Below are 27945 nucleotides of genomic sequence, written 5' to 3'. Positions count from 1 at the left end.
TTATGATTAGTTGCCTTTAGCCACAACGCTCTGTAAATGTCACTGTGAAAATATTTGGAGAGTTACAGACTTGTCCTATGTCATACCAGGGATGATGGGATCACAAGAAAAGGACCGTATTGTATTTCATTCCTGAAACTATGACTCGATGCAAAGCCATATATTGCCACTGCTCTCTGCTGTTCTCTATGGCTTTAAATGAAAGGAATTGGGTTTCTTAAAGAACAGGCTCCTGCCCTGTCTTGCTAGTTGCTCCTTGTCCTCCCCTTCACAGGATCCAGCTAGAAGGGGTTCCCCCAGTGCAGTCCCCTCCAGCCCATGGTGGAGGGCAGAAGAAGACAGGTTCTTCAGTCAGGTCTTTCAGTCAACTCATGCACAGGAGAGAAGAACCTGTCCTTCTCCATGTGAGGATGGCTTCCTTCTGGGTGAGTGAGCTGTGCTGGCCCAGGATTGACCATGCTACCACAAAGAGAGACTCCTAGAAGGTGAGAAGCAGGAGCAGCTGCTAGGTGGTCAACCGGGGAGAGGATGTCAGGCCTCACTTGCACCTCAGGGGAGGAGGTCTTGTCTCCCAGCCAGGGATAGTCCCTGTGGAGCCCAGGCTACCACAGACACGTTGGGGGCTGCCCGTAGCCAGGAGCCCCTCAACCCAGGTGCGTACCACACCACGCCCAGACCTGGCCCCACAGAGGAGAAGTGAGAAGCTCCATCCTTGCTGCTGTCTTGATTTATATCCCCAATATCCTTCTACTTCCATTTCTTTTCTTTACTGCTACCCCCTCTCATACTCTTTCCTAACATTGTCATCACCCTGCAAGATGAAAGACATTTTCATCCAGGAAAAGGAATATGCCCATATTCTTCCACAAATGTGTATGTGTGTATATTCCAGTAAAATATATGACTTTTAGAAAGAGAATGTTTCCTTTTTAATCAAGTTTTTGTAAAATTGTAAGTTACTTATGGACAAGTTGCCTTACTGTTTTGTATAGCCTTTTTTAACTTTTGAGAAAAATATTCCATTAAAAGTACAAGGGTAGTAGACAAAAAGACAAATGTATCATTAGAAATGTTTTAAAACAAGTTATCCAATCTACATGTAAGATCCGTTTTATCCTGCATTTATAATTGGCAATTTGCAAAACATGTCTTGTTTACCAGCCTATATTGTGAAAGGATTGATTTTATGGAGGTTTATTACCCATAACAAACCCCGTGGGATGTGCCAGACCTAAACTTTGTGTTCCTTGAAGGAGAAGTTTACCTTAGAGCGAAGGAAAGGGCTCTGTCGAGCAAGCGATTGTGACTACCGCAGAGCAGCCTCAACTTGTTTGTTCAAATCCACAGGGTGGCAATATAGACAACCCCTCCGTGCAATTGTGGTCATGTTTGAGATGGTGTCATTACTACCACAGGTCCTTCAGAAAAAGGCCCTGTGCCTTCCAAGATCATTAGCCATGCAATTACACTGATAAAGAAATTTGAGCTAGATGCTATACAAGCATATTTGCTTCTGCAAATATTTAACAACTGATAGATAACTAACAACCACCAGAACCTGGTGTTACCGAAGTAAGATAAACTTCTCCTGAAAGACATTTTGGATTTATTCAGTAGAACGCAATGTGGAATGTATTTTTGGATCCTGATAGAAACTGTTTGCACATGAAACTTAGCAGAGAGAAATTTTCAGGTCATCCTAACACAAGTGGGAATTTATTTCATATCCTATCAATTTATCCTCATATAATTTGATTCCCAAAGGAAGCTACATTCATTCCTTCCCTGTCAGCTTGCATTGTGCTTAAAGAGAAACATGCTATTTTAGGTTCAATAAATTCTATACGGAATCTTGATTGTCAAAGATATCTGATTACACGGAGTCATTAGATTGTAGCTGTAAAATATGTTGTGTGGACAGCATGTAAACATGATCTGATTCAGTTATTGAAAGACATTCTACATACAACTTTGCAAAGATTTAGAACTAAAGCTTACAATTCAGGGAATGTGGAAATATTATGGGGAGGGTGTTGAGTGTTCCTGTTTGTCTTCTATCTGATCTTTATTACTTCCTCATATTCCCCACAGCATGAATACTAGGATTATCTTCCTATGATTCAGGAAGCAGAATAATAACCCAGATGAGTTGTGAGCTCCTGGATCCTGCAGTTTCTTGCTATTGACAAACAGGTCAATGTCTTTCTGCAAAACTGGAAGTTGAAGAGCTGTAATTTGAAACTTCTCTATTGCCTCTTATAAGTGAAAATTGATGTACAAGGGAAGTACAGTAAGAAAGTAGTCTTTCTGGACTTCAGTAGGCCAGTTGCCACTTGACCACAACTGGATGTATTAGCTGACCTAAATAGGAGATAAAACATGAGCAAAGAACTAGCTAAAGATCTGATGATGATGATGATGGTGAGCTGTGCTGAAAGCAGAAATGGTGGTCTAAGGGGAGGTTACTAATGCAGTTCCTCAAGGATCGGTTTAGGAACAGTCTTTACTAATGACTGAGGACAAGAAATAAAACCATGTTAGTGAAATACTCATGACACAATCTCAGAAGTATTATGAATCCTGAAAAATTATCATTCAGGAAGAACTGAGCAGCTCAATGTACAGGAGTAGCAGAAAGTGGGTGAAAATTAAAAATTAAAATACGCTTTTGCTAACTTAGAAAAAGAAGTTCTGCTGCAAGCTAGAAAATCCTTAGCTGGAATTGCCAAAGGAGAAGACAGATGTTGATCCAGTGGAGATCAGGAGACTGCTCATCCACAGAACTGGCGGGGTCATGAAAAAAGCAAGTGCTATAGCTAGGCAAACTCGAGTTAAGGAAATATTAATACAAGGCACAGGGAAAATCCATCTAGGCTACTGTATACAGTTGTCCGTGTCAAGGATGAAGACTTTTTTTGTAACTTTTCTATTCAAGAGATAATGAACAGCCTTCTTGGTGCATAAGAGGATGAAATTCTACAGCAGCCTTTTAGAAATAAGGAGTACAAAAAAATCAGTTTTGAATCAACATAGTAAGATTGCAAAGGGATGCTGCAATGTGTTCACCTTCTTTGGCAGGGGCTGGACTTACAAGATCCCTTCTGGTTCTTTATTTTGACCGCCCTGTATCATCGTATGCAATAAGTCTATAAGGCTTAGCTGACAAAATTCTTTTTTACAACATATACCATATTAGATTTTATTTATAGTTTTCAGTGGCAAGTACTTACCTTTTGATAACACTGAGGCACAAACTGAACAGTCTTCTCATGATTGTAGTGAAAGAATGAGGATGTGAGTAGTACCTGTGATATTTGTTAACTAGTTTCTCTTTTTTATTTTTGACCAGTATATCATAGGATCATTGAAAACGTGAAGGGAACTTTGATTTCAAGCTTGTTTACAAGAAAGATGTTATGTTCTTCAGACCTTGTTCTGTAATGATTAGAGGCATTAAGGTAAGCAGATTATGGTTTTGATTTTAAAGGTCAGATTTTATAATCCTTTTCATTCTCCATCCTTTTTGTCAGAGCATTTAGTAGAATAGGATCTCTTACAGAGAAGGAAGAACACACTCTGGTAATTATCATGAAGCATACAATTTTGTAAGCATACATTATGGGAAACTGAATGTGATGGTGATTCACGAGCAGTTTATTGTCCTGATAAAAAATAGTATGAAACCTCTATATTTAGTCTGAGGCCAGTGGAATCTTTTTACTCCATATTTGCTAGGGCTATATATGTATTTAAGTGAGTTTAAACAAGGGAGTGGCAAGGAGTATTTTATAACCTTATAGGCGATTACAGTTTATAGCCAAATTATCTCCTGAATTACATTAGCTGAAATCAATGTCTTCTAGTAGATGAACAGACTGTTCCATAAAACCTTGACAGATAAAGCATTAATAAGTGTCAGAGCTGACTTGGTCAATCGAATGATTTGCTGACGCTTCTTTTACCACAAGCCTGCACTTTCAAGTTTAGTGCCAAAGGTTCGCTATATATAGCTGAAGACAGCAAATAGATGTTCTCTTTTTGCACAGATTTCTAACTAGCTGCCTGTTTCATTATCTCCTCACTGGGGCAGCGTTTTCAGTGAGGAAATTTAAAATATGGTGAAGCTACAGTTGCCCAATCCTGGCCTGGAGGACAGGATACCTTCCCATGCACAACTTGAGGTCCTTGAGAAAGAAGAGGCAGACTCCAGACCAAAATGGGATAACAAGGCTCAGTATATGCTGACGTGTGTAGGGTTTTGTGTGGGCTTAGGAAATGTGTGGCGGTTTCCATATCTCTGTCAGAGCCACGGAGGAGGTATGTCTTTAATATATCTTAACTAACTTTGACTGTAAACTAGGTTTAATCTCTCTTTTGGGAAACAAATAATGGAATATGTTTACAAGTGGTCAGTTCCTGATAGAAAGGCGATGTTCATCTCTAGAAGATTGTCTGATGGAGAAGGTTATTTCATAGGTTATGAACACCCACTGGAGTCATGTTAGTGATGGACAAAAAGGAAGGCATTTTTTTTATTTTGGGACACAGGATTGATCAAATGAGTCTTGCACTGTGATGTACCCAGTATAGCAATAATGTTACTTTACATACATACAAGCATATTTGTGCATGTATATTTAAAATATTAATAAACTACTTGGGAGTATGATTCTGATCATGATCCCAGATAATCTTTTCATAATAGGGTTTTCACTGGGTTTAGACCGATCTGCGCATTGGCAGTAGGGTCAGTGTGCATGTAGTTTATGATAGGAGTAACAGCGTGAAAGTAGCTAACATTAAGAATGTGTTTTTGGCAGCTAGTGTTATTAAGTTAATTTAAAATCCAAATGTATGCTATTTACCATATAATTTACTGTGACTCCTTAGGGCTCAGGTTAGGACTGAATGACCATATTAAAAGTTTTGTTTCACTGTTTCACTCTTTGTTTTTCAAGATGAACTTGAACTGAGCCATTGCTTAAATATTACATGACAACATAATTTTCTCATTTTCTGACAGACTTTTCTGCCCACAATGTACTTGTTATCTGCATTTCACTCCAGGATATGTGTAAAAAGTGTTTGCTCCTTTGTGACATTTGATCCTGAAAGAAAGCTTTTGGCTTAATGATCAGTATTTCAAAGTAATTTTCATTAAATGTACACAATGAGATGTTTAAAAATTGCTCTTCTTAGTTAGAGTAGGGACCAAGGAGGGCTCTGTGGGGAGTTGCTGGTACAAACTTGGGTACGTTTAACTGTAGATGACTCAGTTGCAAGAAGAGATGCTTTTAACCTTAGTTTTTTTTAACATGGTCCAGTGTTTAGAGTTTGCAGTGCAAACTGAAGGTCATCTGCAGCACAGTCAACTCTTGTAACAAAAAAGTTACAAGACACACAAAAAAAATCATATCCCCCCCTTTGCCTGTGTGACAATTTTAATTTGAAAAAGTGGATGGGTATCTCAAAAATTCATGACATTCATTGGCTTTTCAGGTTCTTCTACTTAGTCTTAGAAAGGGGGCATGCCCTGCTTCCCAGGGCTGATTTATAGGCACTTTCATGATTCTTTCTGTCTATCTTTCATTTCCCTTTTGTTGTAGCAGCATGAAATGTAGCTGAAAAATGAACATCCGACAAACATAAAGAACTTGGTATGGATCATGGTTTTCTGACTGATGTCAGTGAAGATATATGAATTTTGTGTGTGTGTCAGTACTGTGTTTTAATTTATCCTACGGCAGCAATTATTTTTCTTTCTCATCATCCTGTGGCTTGTCCTTGCCAGGAACACTTATCCCCAGCTTCTTTCTTCCCTGGGACTCTCACTCAAATTTTCAGCTGAAGCTGAAAGGCGAAAGGCAGTACGTAGCAAAGAAAGGATGTAGCTGGCTCTGGGCTTAGAGTTATTGTACAGATATGTGTCCCTGTAGCTAGACTTGCTACTTTCTCTATCAATTCTTCTGCAGAACTCCAAATGCTGAGACCTTTATCAGTACATAAGAGTGAGCAGCAATGCCTTCTCGTGGCTTCTTAGAAAGGACTCCTTAACTTCATCACACATGAGGGTGGAGAACTGTTGCACAATCCCTCCTCCCTCCCTGCTATAAAGTGCACCTCAGTCTCTTCTGGTAGGTCTCAATACAACTCCTGCCACCACTGCCATCCTCTCATTACAGCTCCTGTTCTCCAACTTCTCCCTTCAATCAGAAAAAAAAAAGTCTTGCTGTTCTTCAGATGGATGGTTTTGAATTTGAACATGTGACTATCCATATTGTAAAAACAGATCTTGAAGTTCTTATTTCTGAAGACATTTTAGTGTTGAGAAGTGTCTGAAGACATTTTTCTACCTAGTGAGACTTTCTGGCTCCCACATCTCTAATTCCCACTCAGCCGTGTTCACAGCATAGCAAACACCCAATAGAAGCAGCACGCTGCATCGTCTTTGATTGCACAGACACTCGTAAGTCTGACTTCACCTACCTCCAGCTGAAAATCCATATTTACTAGACATTTTGGACAAGTTTTGCCTTAGTATTTACCACTCAACATGGTGGTCAAGATGATTAATTCATCTTAGCATTTGTGTGACCCTTGGGCACTCAGGTACACAGAAGCGCTTCTGTAACAGAGTAGGGGGAAAGTGCAATATTACACGCTTTCTTCTAAGTTAATTAATACAAAGCATACACCACACTCATGAGTGCACTGGGGAAACTCAATTTCCCCCTGGTCTATCCAGTGCCTTAACTGTGGATGGTGTGTGTCTTCACACTTTGTGTCTTCGAGACGTGTCTTCACTGAATCCTAGGTGCAGGGTGGTGGGAATGCCTGTTGCTGCTCTCCTTCACTGGAGACGAGGATTATGCTGCTCCTCAGTCTGTCCCTGACCATGACTGACCCTGTTATGATTTCATCATAGCCATAAAGCTCACTGTGGATATGATGGTGGATTATGACCGTGTTATTAAGAGAGAGAAAAAAATACAGCTATTTACCACGGAGTAAATTTCTGCAGAGGATGAGAAAAAGTGCTATGTGATCATATAATTAGAGGTTGTCTCATATGATGAATGCAAAATCAAGGTTGCACAGACTACCTTATGAAAATAGTTTCTAATTTCTGAGGGTTGGCTTTGCTTTCTTAATTTTTCTCTTTTTGAAATACGAGTTATATGGATGAATGTTTGGAGTCATTTAGCATGGGTGAGATCTGGTAGCAAGGGTGCAGATAGTCAGTATTTCAGCAAGGACATTCTCAAATGAGGTTGGATGTCCACCTACTTTGTGAATCAGTGTTTCCACATTTTATATCCCTCATGAAACATAAAAGGACTATAGCGAAGTATAAAATTTACCCTTGTAGTACTTGGACTTCAAGGAAGGTAGATTTTTTTCTCTGCAAATTGACTGTGGTGAAGGTAGTTAGGAACACTGAGTTGCACAGATAACTATTTTCAGATGTTTGAACTTAAATCTAGATTTATTTGAGGGCTTCTTCTTCCAACACACACTATGATAGTGTTTTAACACTGTGATACCCAAACATACAAAAAGAAATCAGTGATTACATCATTTACTTTTGTTGTCATAGATTATGAGTTTATAGTTTTAAAAATGAAATATTTACCCAGTAAAAATTAGTTGAGTAATGCACATTTTATCTTTTTACGTGTTAAAAGTTGTAGAATACATCATTGCCACAGGCAAACTAGATTTCAATCTACACACCATGTAAAAGCTACGGTGTTTGCCTCTGTGCTCTCCCCAGCTGAATGAGATTGAAATTTCCTTTCGTTTGATAGCTATCTCTGACATTACACATAGCTTTTGTTTAATCTTTATTGAGCAACATGTCATTTAATCTACTGTTAAACATTTTTGTTTCATCCCTGATGACTATTATAAGAAAGAGGATGTATATTTAATGTTTAAACCATTGACAAAAAAAAAAGTCTTTAAGTCTACAGCTCGCATATGTCTGCAGTAAACCTTGCTGCTGCATGAGAGAGAACGTTTTCACCTCTGTGCGTGCCGCACTGAATGGAGCGACAGTAATGACATTGGCAGTTCCTCTCTGGTAATGGCACCTTCATGACATTTGAAGTCTAAGAATATGATGGTATAGAAAAACATCTCTGTCTGAAGTCTACCTGTCTTCCCTTTATGAGGAATTATGCGAAAGCAATAGTAATTTTTTCAATTTCACATTAGAAACTCTTAGATTAAAGAGAGAGTAATAGCTATACAGATGTTCAAACCAAATATTAGGTGTTCTGAAACCCAGTACTGACACACAGGATGAGAATCTAATATCTCAGCTGTAAGGTGTTCAGACTGGAAAGATTAATCATTGTTTATGTACATCTATATGGCATTTATTTTCAGATCATTGGTTTATTTGTTAGGTTCATAAAATTGTGACAGCTTAAAAAGCATTGATTTATATTTTTTATGTCTCATACAGCAGCTTTGCAGAGTCATTATCACTTATTTTTCCATTATAGCTTCTTTCAGAGAGATTGGGAAGAAATTGAGAGAAATGGAAAATACAGCAGAGATTGATTTCTGAGCTGGTCATTAGAATTGAACCCTGCAAAGAGAAGAACTCAAGAAAGAGAAAAAAGTGGCGTACATAATTGAGAAGTGCCATTTTATTTCTCTTGAAAATATACCAATATTCCTACAGCTCAGTACAGTTAGCTTTACTTATTTGTCCAGTTCTGACATGGCATACGCTGCATTTTTAACTCATCAGAGCTACCATACCATAGATGCCTAGCCCTTCAAGCTAGAAATGTTTTAGTTGTATCTGTTTGCATAGGGACACGGATTCTGCACTGCAGGTACATACACACCACGTACTTTATGTATGTAATAACAAACAGGGTGGACAGAGACCCACCTTCTCCATTTGTGTCCATCCCAGAACCTGAAATTTATTTCCTGGTGATTCCAAGGTAGTGAGGAAGCCGGGGACCTGTGAGCACACAGTTGGACAGCACAGCTTTTCACGCGATAGATGGCTCTACGAAGGGCATGGAGTCCTTTTATCTGACTGCTTCTTTTATGATATTTTAATGAAGGTCCTTCTGTAAGTATCTTGAGACCTCAGGAAATCCACTGATGGCATGTCCACCACAGAAGATGGTTCAATTCTGAGAGTCTTGCAGCAAAATCGATAGACTGTGCTGTCCACAGGGAGGATTATGGTCTAGGGATAGTGCTATTGCTGCATCTAGTTATCTTGGAGGATGAGACACGTTGTCTACCCAGAATACTAGAGCTGTGTGAGGGGAGGTGGACTTTGCATTTATGGTTTGCAAGAATGTCGCAAGCATGGAAAAAAGGAGTCCAAAACCAAGTATCAATCAACCTGCTTTCTACTGAAAGTGAAAAGTTGAGACTACCTTTGAATGCTTTCTGAAGGAAACATTTCTAATGCTTCATAGGGAATGGCCTGATCTTCCCTCCCTTCTGCTAACAGTGAGAGTAACTACCAAAAAAAAAATTTACCTTGACAGTTATGATAAGAAACAAGTGATCATAGATTGAAAGGACAATAAAGACAGTGCATTCCCTTACACAACGACATCGTTGACCTGAGGGGGGGAGAGAGAAATTTTAATCAAGTCCTTAAGCAATCTCACTGTGACCTGATGAGAAAAAGTGACATGTCTCCATTAGGAGCAAAGATGTTTAAGCAATGCACCTTAGCAGAACTAACTACCAGTCCATTCTTAAATTTCAAAAGGTGATCTAAAATCACTGCAAGCTGAGTTTTAAAGGTGACAAGGACTTACCTTGAGTGCAAATGAGGCGTATTTGGATCAAGTAGCTGTACAGATACATCTTCGGGACTTAATTACTACCATTGCTGAGGAAAGGCTTTACTGGAGAGAAGCAAGATTGTGGTACAGCAGAGACCTATCCAGCATCCAAAAGGGGAGATAAAAAGAAAAGATCCAGATTGAGCAGCCATACCAACTCTGTAGGGTCAGGTTTCAGACTCTTAGGAGGAGTCTTGGGCTTAAAACAGAGAGAATGATCTGGAACTAAAATTTCCTGGTATAAACACAATTATCTTGCCTCACCCTACCCTCACAAGAGCTGCTGAACAGAGCGCGACAGGAGGGAAACTGTGCGCCAGCCTGACACAAGTTTGGAGCACATGACATATTTCTGGCTGCTTGCAGCTCCACGCATTGATAAATAACTTTATGTCTATGAAAGGCCAGAGGGTCTGTGTGTGCAGGTTGTCCCATTGACCCTCCCATGTAGGAAGGAAGCCATCGGGATGCAGGGGTGCAGATCGCAATGGAGAGGGCACTCCTCGTGTACACTGCAAAAATCCTGTTTTCTATGAAAGCAAGAATAACACAGAAGTGTTACTCACAGAACTAGGATGGAGAATCAGTAGACACCAAACTCTTTGAAGCCAAATCTGCATGCACTGCATGTGTAGTCAGATGAAGAGGGGTCCTCACGTGCAGGCCAGTGCATATTCCAGCACAGCTAAGTAAGTCCATGCAGACTAAATGGGACAAACTTTTAGAAATGCCAGAAACTCTCTGAAAGGGCAGAGAGAGGCAGTTCCTTGCAGTGAGCAAGTCTGTCACGGTTTCAACAAATCCCAGAACCTCTGCCAGAGTTGGGTAAGACTTTTGCATCGTCAACAATGAAGCTGTGGCACAAGCAGCTGAAGAGTTCGTCACCATTTCTGGCGTAGTTGTCTTTCAGCAGCCAGTCCACACGGCATGGAGAGAGGACTGCCCTGTTACATCTGACATTAGCAGCTTCTGCTCCCAGTAGTTTTGCAGAAGTCCCTGGAGCGGCGGCAAGACAGAGGGGAAGAACCTTGTTTTGGAAGTGATCCTAGTCCCTCTAAAATTTAAATATGCCCTATATGTTTCACATGTTTGTGATGTGAAAATACATATTCAGAAAGACACAAGACAGGAAGTGATTGCTTTAGCACTGGTATCATTTGTAAGGATATCTCAGCTAAGAAACACATTCTTACATCTGAATTTGCAACTAGAGTGGTTCAGTTTCCTCAAATCTAGGGTGGACCACAATCCTTCAACAAATGGGATACTGTCCTCCTTGGTGATGATGCCCATACTATCCATTTCTCAAGGTGATAAACTGACACAGAAGAAAGAGAGGAAAAGGCATCAGAGTTGGAAGTTTAGCAAACTTCTCTACTAATAATTCATAATGAGCTCTTCAGTTTTTCCCTAATAAAAAATATGTCCCGAGTCAGTTATTCTTCTGTCTCTCCTTTGAAATCTCTTCAGTTTGTCAGTCTCTGCTTTTACAGTGATAGATAGCTTTTAATGCATGCAGGATGAGCTACATTGATGTTGAAGAGCGTTAAATTTTTTGTAAGAAGTTTTTTCATTGTTAAATGACATGCTTTGCAGAAGTCTGAGAATATCATGTCTATACAGCTACCTTTGGCAACTGGCTTCAACAAAAAATATATTTTCTGGTGCGTCAGTGATTAGTCATTCAACTTGATGGGGGGCATGTGCATTTTCAAAGTGCTTAGCATTTTGAATAGCATTTTAGGTATTCAAAACTACTGATTTTGATTAGCAAATATTAAAAATGGCAATGAATGACAGATGAGTAACTAGCATTACTTGAATTCCATAGGAGTAGAAAGCAAAAAGTATAGTTGGCTGATTTCATTATAATAGTGGCTAGTTGATACAACAATATTGTTTTTAGTAGGCTTTATTGAAGTACACAGAAAATGAAGGCTTTGCAGTAATGATAATTTCTAAAATCCTGGTGTAGATGACATCAAGAAGATACCCCATGGAGCAGACAAGCATGCAGTTCAGCTCTTCCAAAAAATATGCCTTGAATTTAGAACTATAGTTTCCTTTCTTCAAATTTCCTTTTTCACTCACTATCTGATTTTCATTGCATACATAAGAAAGTCAGCAAATACCCAAACCTAAACTACTCAAATACTTTTTTGCATTTTTTCCATGCAGTTAGATTATTTATTGCCTATGATTAGGAAGTTAAAGACTTTTTGTAATGACAGATAACCCTGATTCTAACATGTAGCAATATTCAAGCATTTGACACTGCACTTTGGTGTCCCTGTGTGGTGTTATATGTTATCTCCCATGTCCCACGTATTTTATTCATGAAAATATTAATTTAAAAAACTTGTCCTATATTAACCAGCCTTCTCATAATTAACAGGATTTGAACCATGAACTTCAGATCTCTTCTATTTAAACATAAAAGCTGTTGAATACAGCTGCCAGGAAGTTATTTGTCATTTTATGTAAACAGCCCCAGGCTCCTGCCTAATCCTTCGAAATATCTTGCTTGGTTCATTGAACTACTTCATATAATTTGCATGATTCACAATTATAAAACCATAATATTTTGCAGAAAAAAAGGAAGTCATTCCAGGAAAGTAACTACCTTTCCTCCACTTGCAATCCAAAGGTGGCTTCCTCAAAGTTTAACCGTGCGAGTGTATAATTTGTGTTTATGTTTGTCACTTGGGAAGAACAAGAATTCCTACCTGAAACCTCGTATGTTATCAGGTCCCCTGCTTGGGCAATCAGGCAAAAGCATTGCTCAGAGACCGAAGAAAGATTTCCACAAGTATGCTTACAAGTCGCTTACTATGTCAAAAGCCCACAAAACTAATGTTTGTGCTTTATTGTGGTACTTCGCTGATGGGAATTGTTTGTTTTTCTTATGCATTTCAGGAGCCTTCATGATCCCTTTCCTGATTTTGCTGGTCCTGGAGGGTATCCCCCTGCTTCATCTGGAGTTCGCCATTGGTCAAAGGCTGAGGAAAGGCAGTGTGGGCGTCTGGAGCTCTATCCACCCTACTCTGAAAGGGGTTGGTAAGTCTGAAGAGGATACAAAAACCCACTGAGAAAGCACAAGTCTCTGAACTGATAACCTTAAGAACAAAGGTTCAGGATTTTATTCCAACGTGCCCTAAGAGATTCCAGGATCTATTCCCTTTCCCTTCTCGCTAACTCTCCATTGATAGGTCACACTAATCATGATAAGGCACTATGACAATTTTGTGTCCGCGTTCCCAGGTACTATTGGTCCAGTTAAAACCTTTCTCTAATTTGAGACGAATTTCAGGCTTCATAGATATTTTTTTGTATTATCGATATTGGCTGTTTTTACCAATAGAATGAATGTTTAAATGTGCCACAATTTTGTTCGGTAACTGTTCTGTGGATAAATAATAGTTGAAACTTTTTCTAAGCTGGTCTACCAGACTCCAGCTCCATGTAATGTTACTTTCTTACATCTGAGAGAGGTACTACACTAAAAGCCATGGAGGCAGTATTTTGCAGAAAATACTTCTTCATATCTGTATTAGACTTCTGAGTATTCAAACACTCTGTCTGACAGTGTAGTAAAAGCAGCATGACGCACAGAGCATTAAAAACTCCACAGAAACCTCATTACACAGGAAACACAGGAGGCTCCATCTGAACATCAGGAGACACCGGGAGGGTGACCATGTACTGGCACAGGTTGCCCAGAGATGTGGAGTCTCCATCCTTAAAGCTATTCAAAATCTGCCTGGACATGGTCCTGGGCAACCAGCTATAGGTGGCCAAGCTGCAGCAGGGGTTTGGACAAGGTGACCTCCAGAGGTCCCTTCCAACCTCAGATGTTCTGTGATTCTGTGATTACCACACTCTTGGAAGAAACGCAGCCAGTAAGGACTGTTGTTGGCATTCACTGCATCTGTAAATCAGTTACAAAGGATATTTGTCCATTGCATCTGGAATTTTTGAAACTTCTTCAGAACCTAAGAGCCCTCAGGAGCTAATCATTAGCCTTTTCTGTCTGCCAGAGAAGTCACCAGAGGTTACTTGGGAGCAAGTGGAGAAGGAGAGATACGAGCTTGAATCTTGCACCTTTTCACAGATTGTGCCTCCTGGCAGCTATCCATCCAATACAACAAACGTTACCCAAATACATCTGCTGGCCTCTGCAGTGACATTGTGGAAGGGGAGGACAATCTGGGTCTCATTTAGGCAAAATCCCAAGTCAGTTGAGCTTTACATGTACCTAGCATCCCAAACTCTGTAGATATCAGCGGGCAAGACTGTGAATAGGATTGTGTAGTGTCTGTAGGGAGTTAGTCCCCCCATAATGTTGGCTTCTAAGTGGGTGTCAGCTTCAGTCCCAGAGTAGTTTTAGGCTGTACGTCTATGTAGGACTCACCTATCCAACCTTCAGGTAACAAATTCACAGTGATTAAACCTACATCCAAAATAAAGAGAGGAGAGGGGAAAGGCTATGAACCATGGAATTAGGGTGGGGAGGAGAGTAGGGAAAGGTTGAGGCTCATACCATATATTTTGATATGTCTTGAAGTCAAGAGGATCAAAATTTACATTGCATTGATTTTATTTTTTTCAGGCATAGCGGCAATGTTTGTATCCTTCCTGGTGGGTTTATATTATAATACTATTATTGCCTGGGTAATGTGGTATTTCTTCAACTCCTTCCAAGAGCCCCTGCCTTGGAATAGCTGTCCTCTCAATGACAACAGAACAGGTATATTTTACAAAATATTGTATTTTGTTGCGCAGCACATTTTTCCTTTTCTAGCAGTTAGCCTAATTGAGCTTCTTTCTGTAAACAAACAGCAAGGCATGGCAGCCCTGTCAGGAACATTGTGCTATTTTAATACTTCTATTTTGTAAAAAATCACGTTATATAAAATGTGATCAATGCTTAATCTTTGAGACGAACTTTGACTTTTTGTATGAAACTTCAGGGCTGATTTTGACAGAACACATCTGTCAAATATTCACAAAGTGCAAGTCTAGCATAAACACTAACATTTTCCAGATTTAGACAATGTGTTTCATCCATCTCTTCACCAACAGCCCTCTATTAGCATATTGAAAAGGGGGGAAAAAAAAAAAAGGCAATGCATAGTCCGTAAGAAACACCTGTATCTAATATGACAACGGTCTATAGCCCCTTGCAGATTGCTTGGTGACAGCAGCTTTGTTTTTTGTAGTCAACCCTGCACGAAACTGTACGAAGCAGGTTTTTTTGATGGGTCAGTGAATAGCTCTTCAGAGAGCTTTGCTCCTCTCCTCCCAGAATAAGTATAAAAAGCCTCATATAAGAGCAGACCAGGGCAGAATGCCACACAGGTCAGCACATTGCAAGGAGCTGAGAATCCAACCTCAGCTGACAAGACCTTGCATGATGCCCCACAAAACAGAAAGACAAAGTATTGCTGATCTGAAGGAGGTGTGGGAGGGGAAGAGCCACCTGGCTGCAGGAAGCTGTGGGCAGGTGCCCACACTCCATCGGGCAAGAAAGAGCAGGATGCATGTGGAAAACCCAAAGTTGTTTAGGTTTTTTTTTTTAACATGAGCTAGGAACTGTACAATCATTGAAAAACATCTGCTTAACTGCTTTTCTTCTACTAAAAAAAACTATATTCCATGCAACGTGCGTACATTATGCTCAGAAATCCTCTCCACGCTTTCCTTGGCACAAGAGACTGCTAACGTCACATTTTTGTAGGAAAAAAGAAAAATTATAAAGATACAAGAGTCTTTGAGTGCCTGGTTGAATTAATAGAAATAACAATAAAATCTGTATTAAAATCCCTGTTAATCAATTCTCTTTTAAATTTCTCATTTTTCCATGACACCAGAATCTGAAATTTGCTAATAACAAAGTCGTTGCCATTAGGTGGTATAATTTAGAACACCGGTGTTTATTATTTAACTTCTTTTTTTTTCAAGTAAATAAAAGACATACAGAATGACAACCATTTTGTGGTTACAGATTACATAGAAGAGTGTGCCAAGAGCTCTCCTGTAGATTATTTCTGGTACAGAGAAACTTTAAACATCTCCACTTCCATTGACGATTCAGGCACTATACAGTGGTGGCTTTTGTTATGTTTAACGTGCGCATGGGGTGTACTGTACGTGTGCACAATCAGAGGCATCGAAACAACAGGAAAGGTACTCTATTTTTGGTTTTTTATGAAATTACATTCATTATGCTGTTGTGATTCCTTATTCATACAGACTTAATCATACAGTAGAAACTGCCTGTTTCTTGAGTGAAAGCATGTCTAAAACTTCGGATGTCATCACTGGGGCTGCTTTTTGAAGAAGGAAGCTGAATGAAATGGAATTCAATTTGATTTGATTTGATTTGATTTGATTTGATTTGATTTGATTTGATTTGATTTGATTTATGGGGAGATTTTTGTGAGCAATTCAGCTTCCTTGTCCCCATAGGTTCTAGTAAAACATTCTTTAGGCTTTAATATTAATATTAATATTAAACTTTAATGCAGGATCAGGGGACTCTGTCATTCTCTTCAAAACATACATGTACAGATTTATTTGAATTTGCTCTAGTCCTTAATATTATCTCTCTAAAAGTGTGACCAATGTTCTGCTGCCCAGCGAAGCCCTAAGAGCCCATCCTTGCATCAGCAGCATCAACTTGATCTCAGTGTAGATTATTTTTTTATGCTGCTTTTGAATGATCTGAGTTGAATTTCAACAATGACAAATTGTCTTAAATAGAGCACTATAACTATAAAAATGTTTATTATCAAAATGTACTGCATATACTGTTTCTCTTGAATGTAGTTTTCTGTAGCATGTTAATTATAACTCACTTGAAACTTGCCATTATTGTTACTCACATTACCTTGTTTATTGCCCTCTTTTCTTCCCTGCAGTGCTATTTTTATTCAAGTGTTCAGTTTTATTTAAGTGTTTTATTTACATGCTTCTCATGCAGGCCGTGTATGTAACATCAACTCTTCCGTACCTTGTGCTTACCATTTTTCTGATCCGTGGCTTGACGCTGAAAGGATCAACCAATGGAATTGTGTATCTCTTCACCCCTAATGTAAGTCACTGCATAATTTGTCCCTTAGTGAAACATGATGTAGTTCTCTCTGTAATTCACCGACTGAAAATTAGTCCCCTCCATTGCTGCTTTTCTAACTCTCTCTCAGACATCTTTAAAATCTTGATTCTTGGAGGTGAATCCTTTGCATCGAATGTAAAATATACATATACACACATATATTCTCTCTCTCTGTCTACCTCCCATCAAAATCTCTTATGAAAAATAATCTTTCAGTTGGGAGTAGAATCCATCTAATCAGTATGGCTATATGAACAAAAGACCTAAGAGAATGGTTTAACCATACACCAGTTTTTAAACAAAATCAAAAGGGGTTTCATTTTCCATGAGAAGACCTCTGAATGGTCATTATTAGTGCTAAATAATAAACAACTTTTCTGGAAACAGGCATGGCAGCTGTCAGCTGTAGAAAGTAATTTATCAATTTTCAAAATACTTTAGAAAACCTACAGATAGATTTTCTTCTTGGGAAAAAAAAAAGTAAGTTTGACAGAAGTATTGACCTATTTGTTAACATTCTTCAGAAATTATGAGTTCTGCATGGTTAATGTTCTTGTTTTAATTACTGTTTTAAATCCCTCATATTCAGTCTTAAGAGCAATATTGCATATGCTTAGTGCTGTATGTCTGATGCCTCAGGTTACCGAACTGGCTAACCCAGTGACGTGGCTGGACGCGGGTGCGCAGGTGTTTTACTCTTTCTCCCTGGCCTTTGGAGGCCTCATTTCATTCTCCAGTTACAACTCTGTTCAGTAAGTAGCCAGGCAAAAGCCAATTTTTACATGAATATTTCATTCTTTCAAATGAAGCATATCCACTTCTGTCCTATTATTATAGATTAATTACTTGGGACCGGGACACGATGCCCTCAGCCATGTAAGGCACATCTCTAACTGATCCTAGCTCTCCTGAGCCAGGATTTCAGGTCCAAATTGTGGCTGATTTCCTGCAGAAGGATGCGGTGGTACAGGCTAGAAAGGAGGGGACTGGCTGCCCACCACCAGCTGATGAGCAGGAGCTGCCTTTGTGGGAGCGCTCAATGCATGGTGTTGCCCTCTCTCCACACCGTTGGATCTGGGGGATGATACACACAATTCAAAGCAATTTACAGACCACGATTTAAATCTTTAGCTTAAGATTAGAAGATACATCTGGGAGTTTTGAAATTCCAGTTCAGTTCCTTCCTTTGTATATATGATGGGGCCAGGGAAGAGATGGAGTACAAACTGCCATCACCCAGGGAATGACCCAGTTAGCAAATCACGACATGATGCTATACTCTACACTCACCATCCCAAAATGTTGGAGCAACCACTAATGCCTCTCGGTGCCTTCGATCCCTTCAACAGTGTCCAGTTGAAAGACAAACCATGCAGCATTCTCTGAACCTAATATTTTTGATAAATGTCTCCGATTTGAGTTTTGGTTATCTGGTTTGGTCATGCATTCATAAATCTGTTTCAGTTTTGATTCAGGTTTGACCACACCACACGAGCATTTCAGTCACTGATGTTACTCGTTGCCACCACTCTTGATTTCAGATGTTTTTCAAAAGTTCATCTGGAAATTTGGGTGCCTGTGAACCTCAGTGTGAGGTGACAAGCCCTGCTTCAGGTCCAAGTCAATGTTCCCACAACCATGAGGAGCAGGGCTGAGAATGTTCTGCATCCTTCCAAAAGACACAAAGAAAAGGAGCAATGTCCTCCTGCTTTTTCAACACACAGGGCTGTGGCACCAGGACATGCTCCTTCAACTCTCAATCATTCTCCAATTAAGGAGGAAACTGCAGAAAGTCACGCAGTTCCCATGGAAGTGATATAAGAAAAAACAAGCAAATTCCATAGTGTTACACTGTGGCATCAGGCCACCTGCAGACCAGCACTAGCTGGACCAGGTGTGAGTGACTCTGCTCCCAGACATTTTGGGAGTATGAACATCTCAGGAAATATTGTGAGGTTCCAATGCCATCGGGGATTCACGCATTCGTAAGAAGGAGGAGTTTGAGCTTCTTATTTTCTCTGAAGGGAAGAAATATTTTTATCAAACCTGTCATTGAGAATCTCATGTTACAGTGAAAAAACTGACACAAGAGTACAGCAAGGAATTTCCATTCAATGCCTTCCACCCACTGGAGACCTATTTGCAACGCCATAAATGAGGAAAGGTCACAGTGTCACAGCTCTTGGCTGGACAGGCTTGTTTTTCCTCTCCTCTTGAAGGTGATCAGAAAATTAAATATGATATCATCAAGTTAATCTCAATAGTCCTCTCTTGCCTAAGAGAAATACAATATCTACAGCTTTACAGCCTTCTCATAAAACCATTAACTAATTTAATATTGATCCTTTATCTGCTCTCTCAGATGAAAGTCTCTTTCTGGCTCTGCAATTTTGTCATCTTAGCACAGACACGTTGGCAAGTGCCCGCAGCAGAGAAGTCTTTACAAAGCAGTTCAACTTTCACAGTGTAATAGATTGTCAGTCCGACCTTATCCGCATAACGTTCCATCATATTTCCAAAACTTGAGGACATTTTGAACCGTTTTCTGTCCAACAATCAAACAAATCCATTCCTAAGTGCTCTTGGCTACTACAGCTTCACCATACTGAAGTGCTATGGAAACTTTTGGTCACATTTCCCTTCTGACTGTCCGAATTCAAACCCAAATCATTCACCTTGCAGCAGAACACCCCAGCAGCTAAGGTACAGTCCATGCCGATGTGTGTCTGCACACAGGCATGCCAGGCATGAAAAAGAGGAGACATATTTTTTTGCCCCTCATGTTTTGCTTTCCATGAGCCAGACATGGGAACAACTCAGGCAATTATACCTTATGAATAGAATTATTTCAGGAGGGGGGGGAAGGGAAAAAAAAAGAAAGCACAGCTATTAACTGCTTAAGGCACCAAGTTTTAATTCACTAAATCTATCTTTAACAGCTGCACTTGTATGCTCTTAGAGAGCATATTGATGTAGCCATGCATCTGTAGACTATTTTTCTGTTAGTCTTGATAGCGAGTTTTTAGTATTTTGGGGGGGAATGTGTTTGAAATCCATTGTTTCTTCTCTTTGAATTGCAGCAATAACTGTGAGAAAGATGCCCTGATTATCTCAGTGATCAATGGTTTCACATCCATCTATGCAGCAACCGTCATATACTCCATCATTGGATTTAGAGCCACAGAAAGATATGATGACTGTTTTGACAAGTAAGTTATTGAAAAAAAAGAATACACAGGTGTTTGTTCAGCTGAGGCAGCTCTGTTAGCCTGATGATAATGGATTTATTATTTCTGAACAATTGCATTTCCTGACCCACATGGCATCAGACCACTCATTACTTCAAAAAATTTAAATCATGTGATATCAACCCCATAGGGAGTGATAATTATTTGACCCACCTTATTTCCTCGATAAATATTTCCTAGATAGATAGATTTTACATTATTCCCTGATGTTTCCAAAAAGTAACAACAGAGGAAGAGGATATTCCATATTTTAATCTTTTTTTTTTAAGCAGTTCTTTCAAGTATAATTGCAGTTTATGTAACAATTTCTATTTACATAAAGGTAGATTCAGTTCGTGATACATTATTTCACTAAAACATGCTAGAATATCTATAGTTTTAGAGGTAAATGTGAAAAATTTTTCATTTGCAACAATGGGTATGCAACACTGTGTTCTGAAGAAATGTATTTATTTGACTGGGTAGGGCAAAAGTTTCCATAAAATTAGTTCTGTCAAAAATTGGATTTTACATCACATAGAAAAGGCTAGGCTGCTGCTGCTGTGTCTACTGAGCCTAATGTCAAATCCTCAAAGGTTTCCTGATGTTCTTGGCCAAACTATGTAGTTGTGCCTTGGAGATCACTTGCAGTGAGCCGCTGAAAGTTCTGCTCATTTTAACAAATCTCCCCGTGACCACTCAGTTCTGGCAGTCCTCCAAAGTCCTGGCCACAGCTGGATCACAGTGTAGGCACTTCAGGTACTGCAGTGACTCTGCGTACTACATTTGCAAGTTACCCAAATTAATTCATTAAATTCTTCTCTTTTTAATTCATTAGATGACTGTCTACCAACCACTCAAAAGTTGTCTAGAAACTCTGCCAAAACAAAAATTGCAGAAGTCACAATAATTGATGCCTGCTGGGCTGACATATGGCACGAATGCAATATACCCCGGTCCCTGTGTCAGCTCAGTATTTAGGTTGCCTCCTGGAGAGCTTAAATGCTTAGGTCTCATCAGAGCAATCCAGACTCCCTTCTAAGCAGGGCTGCTAGACCCTGCAGGTTCCAGTCAAGTTCCTCCACATCAGCTGTAAACGTGCGTGGTAGGTAACAGCAGACACCTTACATGTTCCCAGAAGCTGCCCAGTCTAGGAAGTGGTGCCCAGTGTGCAGTGCATAGATGGGCACCTAACCTCGGCACGGGTCCCTGGAGCGCCCACCCATTTAGCTGTCATCTGTGCTGTGAGAGACGGTATCAGACTCACCTTGGAAGAAGAAAGCAGGAATTGCACGTGCACAAAACTGCTGGGCTTTCCAATTTCAAAATCTGATCTTGAGCAACAGAAACATGGCTTCCTTTGTGTCTTTATAACAGACCGTGCTCTTAACAACTTGCTCAATGATGAAAATGAATCCTGAGGATGTTTACAAATAAATAATTTCAAATTACTTGTATTTCACTTTTTCAGAAATATTCTTACTCTGATGAATGCATTTGACTTGCCAGAAGGTAACGTAACCCAAGATAACTTTGAACAAATGCAGCAGCTATGTAACATGACTGATCCGTTGCTTTTTGCAAGCCTGAAGTTTGAATCCTGTAATCTGGAAACTTTCCTGAATGATGTAAGTTTAACACCCTGACTCATATCAATGCCATAAATATGGTAGGAACACATAGAAATTTTTTAATTGCCTAATGCTTTTTCTTCTGAGGTGGCTGGGGTTTTTCATATTGCCACTGATTGATAGCAATTGGCTTGGAATGCCCTTGGGCTGAAGAATTACTTTTGTTTACCCCATTTTGGTTTTGAAGAGATAAACTGCTTAATTCCTCTGAAAAGTACTGGCAATCTGTGAGACCAGTAGCTAAACCCACAAGCGTTCTAGTCTGGCCACATTTAGCTGGCAAAATAGCAGCAGGTGTTTTCTCTGGAACTCGGTGGTTGCGGCTGTGGTGGGACAAGATGACCAGGGAAGAGACTCCCAGAGTGAGGAAGCGATTGGAGCAAGCCCTGCCCCAACCAGTGCGAGCGTGTCACAACACAGAAAGGATCTTGACACCCGGGTGAAAAAAGTTACAAGAAGTATTAAATGTGTATATGTGCACCTTTTTTTCTTCTTCTTTTTTGTTAAAAAGATGGTGAATTACAGATGAAAATAGGTGTCCATAAAATCCCATGAACTAAGTTTGCATTATTATTACAGTCAATATATTGGCGTATTAGGAGGTCTTTGTGGAAACAAAAAAGCATGAGTATTGTGGTGTGGTGTAGCATACACCAAGTCTAGTGAATACCGGGTGTAGATTTAAGTGCTGCGCGATGTTAAGAGCCTAACTTTGGAGCTTCCGAAATCTTTCACAGGGAGTTGAAGGAACTGGCCTAGCCTTTATTGTCTTCACTGAGGCTATCACCAAAATGCCTGTCTCGCCTTTGTGGTCCATCCTCTTCTTCATCATGCTCTTCTGCTTGGGTTTGTCATCTATGTTTGGAAATATGGAAGGTGTGCTTGTACCTTTACAAGACCTTAAGATTATACCCCCCAAAGTGCCTAAGGAACTTGTTACTGGTAAGTGCTTTTTTTAGAGATAAGTGACCTGCCCCCAACCCAGGGAACAGCTTATATGCTGAAAAATCAACCCACCACCCATCTGCTTCTGATCTGGCATGGTCCTAAGACTCCTATGTAACCTACTGAAGGTTTTCTCTCGTGCCCCGATGGGGCAGCTCCTGTGAGGCTCCTTCTGAGCCTGCTCACGCCGTGGTTTGCCCATCACCTGCTCATTGTGTTTGTTGCCTCTGTTGGGAAGCCAGAGGATCCGAGTCCTTCACCCAGGCAGGATTTCTGTCAGTGCAACATGGTCCTACCCACTAGGAGGAAGAGGACCTGTTTCCTCTCCTCAAGGTTCTCTTGTTTTGTTTGCAGCATCTCCCACCTGGACAACGTTAGGAGAGTTTTGCCGTTCTACCTGCATAGAAGCAGGCCTTCCCAGAGTACCTTTAAAAAATAAAGTAGTGACCTTCAGTCTCCAACTAAGTTAAAAGTTACTTATAAAGCTTTCTAGTTACGGGGAAAATGCCTTTTTTTTTTTTTTTTTTTGCTTTTGCTTTTTTTGCCTAAATGTGCATTGCTTTGGTTTTTTTTCCACAGGTCTCATCTGTGTGGGATCTTACTTGATCGCTTTTATTTTTGTGCTGAAGTCTGGTAATTACTGGCTGGCTCTCTTTGACAGTTTTGCTGGCTCTATTCCCTTGCTAATAATTGCATTTTTTGAGATGTTTTCGGTCGTCTACATTTATGGAATAGACAGGTATGAAATACAAGTTAAACATTACTAGAAACTAGTGCATAAATTGATTAGTTGTATAGCTGCAATCTTGCTACACCTCAGTGCATATCATTTCTGTTATAGAAATCACTGAAATTATGCAAAATTAGTTCAGGGTTTCTTATTGATTTAGGTTTCTAAAATATTTCTCAACCAAAAAAAATGCTTTGCCAAGAGTGTGGTGGAGATTTTTATTTGTACATGAAATCTTTCCAGTTTTCTATTAATACATGATAATAGATAATGCTCTATAACAATCAGCTAAAATAAACACATCCTTAAGCTATTGCAAGAAAATATTAAGCATTAGCAAGTGCCCTAGAGTATAATAATATGTATGCAAGTAATTTATTTTTAAAGTAGGCAGCAGAATAATTTGCAACAGTTACAAAATGCCACTGTAGCACATTTACTTTTTAAATCTGGTGGCATTTGGAGTAAGTCCTCTTCAGGATAATTGCATCAAATGTTTAATTAGCAGAAGCAAAGTACAAGCACATTGGCATTGAGCTGAAAGTTTAAAACAGAGGTATATCCCAGGTGTGTTTAAAGTGAATGCTGAATTGTCCAAAGCAGGGATCTCCACGCAGGCTGCAGATGTCGTTTTACAACAGGATACAAATTCAAGGCTACTGCGATACGTTCTTAGCTGATACATTCAGAACTTTATCAGTTGTAGCAGTGAGTAATTATCCTATCAACTTTCTAGAGATGTAATAAAACAAATTTCACAATCTTTCTGTTTAGAATTAATATGTAAGAAATGTGAAAAAAAGTGTGGGGACTTCAATCGCCCATAGGTTTTGCTTGAACCTGTGCCAGCCCCTCCAGCTGCGCTGCTCCCGGCGATGGGGTGAATGCCCTCATGGCCCGTCTTCCCAGACTTAGAGTGTTATACTACCTGAGGAGGCATGAACCAGCTTAGGTAAATTAGACGAGCAGAGGGAGCACCCTAGAGAAAGAAGGCTTATTTTAATTTGTTAAGGAAAGAAAAGTTTGTGTTGATCACTTTTCCTTCCCTTTAAAATCTCAGAACACTTTACAAAGTCAAATTAAAACGATTCCCAGGACACAACCATGGGCTGAGGCCATAAAGGGGTGGGGATTGATTCAGAAAAGAGCTTCACACCACACTTTCATGTTCCTGGCCAGTACACGTTGCTGTAGCCCTGTTTGAGGTACAGAGCTTATTGGGGCTGCCCGAAGGCAGTGGTATCTGCTCCAGATGAGTTTCTGTGACCTTTTTCTGAGAAAGGGTGATTGGTAAAAAGATGGCTCTGCTTGAAGGAGAACCTGCGTGTTATCCATGACACTCGTGTGAACTACACCTGGATGCACTCTGCAGTTGGGACAGGGTGCTCCATATCATTTTAAGAATGATACCTAGTTCTTAGAAGTTAGGGATGGAAAGATAAGATAAATTTAAGTAGAAATTGAGACTCAACTGAATTCTGTGTGTTGTTTGTAGCTGTAGGACCAACTGACTAGTCCCCTCAGACTTAGCCCTATAGAATATGCAGGAAAGCCAGACAAGAGGACTAACAACAGAAGCTGCGAGCTTCCACAATAATTATTTTCTAAGAAGTTTGTGCACATGGTGCTACATCATATGGAGAGGTCATAAATTGGTTCAGGATTGATACAGATAGTATCACTCTCAATGCAGGAATTGTTTCTTCTTGTGGAGACATTTTTGCCCCATTGTCCACTGCATACTCTATGAATAACCCAAATAGCACATTTTTAGGTGTTCTTAATAATGTGTAAGTTAAATGTTGTTTCAGTACTCAACCTGAGAAAACTGGTAGAAATCCAAATTGAGCAAATGTTATGCATAGAATCTAATTTTTAAAATTACTCCAATTTGCTTTTCCTCTTTTTAAATGTTATGTCATTCCTTTTGATTTATGCAGTCCAAAAAAAAAAACCAAACCCAAAAACCACCAACAAAAAGTAATTTATGCTTACCAAAAAATCATTAAACAATACTGCAATATGTTATAGGAGAAGTGCATCTGCATTGACTCTTTTGTGTCTAAACTATTTCGCATATGCTTCACAGACTTCTTGAAGAAAGTACATTTCCAAAACTAATTTTCCTGAATAACTTTTGAGAACGATGGCTTAAAGACTTCTAACATAGTTACAACAACATCTGCCTTAATTTGAACCACTTAGGTCTAACTCCTGATGTTGTTATCAATCCTCGTTTCACACTGACATTAGCAAAGTCCTGGGAAGCACATCTGGCTGTAGTTTGGACTTCCCTGTTTATGAGCAGGCAGCCTTTGATCGTCACCAGTTTTTACTGTCCTGAAGTTCCTGTTTTTGTTTCTAGGTTTAACAAGGATATTGAGTTCATGATTGGACACAAGCCCAACATTTTCTGGCAGGTTACCTGGAGAGTTATCAGTCCTCTCATTATGTTAGTTATCTTCTTCTTTTATTTTGTGGTGAAAGTCAACGAAGAACTGCTCTACAGCGTTTGGGACCCTAGCTATGTAAGTATATAAAAACAATATATTTATTTGGAATTATTTTATGTACTCTTCTTTAATGTAAGAGAGTCATAGTCAGTTATATTCATCTCCAATCTGAACCAGTTTTCCAGTAAAAAACTTACTACAAGGCATAAAGTAATAATAAAAAGTAACACTTAGGAACACAAGTCCTAAATTCAGCTGTGATGCCTGCAACTGGTATATAGTGACACCTGAGTAGCTTTTCCAAAGTGGACAAAGCCAAAACATTAGTCCAGTTGTTGGGCAAGACTGAAATAGATGTCAGTTCCCCAGTAGGGATTACAGAAGAGCTGGAAATGTCACAACATTTCTATGTTGTCAAAGGACGAAATCTGTGAAGCCATTTTGATATTGCACTTGTTTCTGTGTGCATTTAAAAATAGCAGAACCAGAGTAGTGCTGCTTATTCATCAATAACAGAATAAATTAATATTAATTAATATTAATATCGAGATTTCTTCTTTTCTCTTCCAAATATATTGCTATGATTTAAATTATAGTTGCAACAATAAATTACCTACTTTTCCTTTCCTCTCCTTGCAGAATAAAAAGCTGTATATGATACAGAGAAGGACATATTAAAAAAATGTGGGTCCCACCGTTTTCTCCATCACCCCATCTCTTTCCTGCCTGTCTAGCTCTGCTTTTTGTTCTCTGGCCTTGTACCAGTCACCATCCTTAAAGCAGAAACAGTCATGCAGCACGCTTCATTTGTAAAGATGAATTTTTATTTTCAAAAGACAGAGACAGAAAGGGAGAGAAAGGAAGACGGGAAATGGGACTGCTTTCTTCTCTCCTCCTTGGCATCATCACTCCCTTCTTAATAATGTTTCAGCCCTCCCGCACCCTTTGATTTCAGCCTTCCCACCCAACTGGCCACCAAGCCCTGGTGGCCTGTGAGCCCCTCCAGCCCCACATTCCTTTTTGCCCGGGAAGCGTGCTGGGACCAGTCCCACCAGTCTCACTTCGGTGCTCTTGCTTCTTTCATGCCATCTTCTTTCCATCTCTTTTAGGTAAAAATAAGTCCAAAACAGCTGAGAGTGGAAACTCTTGAGCTGGAAACTGCTGTGGAATTGGCAAATTATTGTGCCATTGTGGCTAGCTACTGTTCCAATCACATTTTTTACCTATTGAATTATTGAACGTGTGCGTGTTCCCAGGTATTTGCTCCTCATGACTTTCTACTACTTGATTGTTTGCTCTTTCAGGAGGAGTTCCCCAAAACACAGAAGGTTGAATATCCCAACTGGGTGTATGCTATCATTGTAATCCTCGCTGGAGTGCCTAGTTTGGTCATCCCTGCCTTTGCCATCTACAAAGCCATCAGAAATTGCTGTCAGAAAAAAAGTGATCATGCGGGCCTTATGATCTCCACATCTGAGACTTCTGTTAATGGAAACTTAAAGTATTCAGCATAAAACCATTTAAAAAATGAGGAAGAATGCTTTGTCAGTGAGAAAAGCAAAAAAAAATTTTTTAAAGGATCCAGAGTTAATTTTATTTTCATAAAAGGATAACTATGTGTTGTTTCCAGGTAAACATTTGTTTACTTAACAATGCAATGCACTGTGAAGAGTTAACGGCTTGGATCCTGGAAGCAAAACAGCCACAATTGCAAGTGATTGGGGCACCAGGCCAAATCATTTGTCCTCCTCCTCCTGGTTTTGAATCCAGCTTCTTTGAAACTGGCTTGCAGTTTTCTGTTCGGGTATGCACTGCGCTTGACATGCCATAAGTGACTCTGCCATCTGCGATCATTCGGGTTGGGTGGCCAATATGAAGGGTAACTTAATACTGACTTCTCTTGCACATTAAATCGTTTTTACTTTACATGCCACTGTGTTGCACGAAGCCACCAATATTGTTTGTCTCATGTAGAAGTTTAAAGTATTTAATAAAAACATTTCTAAATATGA

At 39.6% G+C, this 27945-nt stretch overlaps 1 protein-coding gene across 1 annotated transcript; it reads left to right on the top strand.

Annotated features, from left to right (window-relative positions):
* The first annotated feature begins 4025 nt into the window (after positions 1–4025).
* SLC6A19 (solute carrier family 6 member 19) lies at positions 4026–27945 on the top strand. Its single transcript, XM_010302099.2, has 12 exons — positions 4026–4317; positions 12750–12890; positions 14443–14580; positions 15838–16019; positions 16816–16926; positions 17587–17699; positions 20028–20156; positions 21646–21802; positions 22543–22747; positions 23330–23489; positions 25846–26008; positions 27238–27945. The coding sequence occupies exons 1-12, from the start codon at positions 4116–4118 to the stop codon at positions 27445–27447; spliced, it is 1911 nt and encodes a 636-aa protein (XP_010300401.2). The 5' UTR covers positions 4026–4115; the 3' UTR covers positions 27448–27945.

Source organism: Balearica regulorum, chromosome 2, assembly GCF_011004875.1.
Source record: "Balearica regulorum gibbericeps isolate bBalReg1 chromosome 2, bBalReg1.pri, whole genome shotgun sequence".
Taxonomy (NCBI): domain Eukaryota; kingdom Metazoa; phylum Chordata; class Aves; order Gruiformes; family Gruidae; genus Balearica; species Balearica regulorum.
Note: the sequence above shows the minus strand (reverse complement) of the source record. Positions and strands in the feature narration are given on the sequence as shown.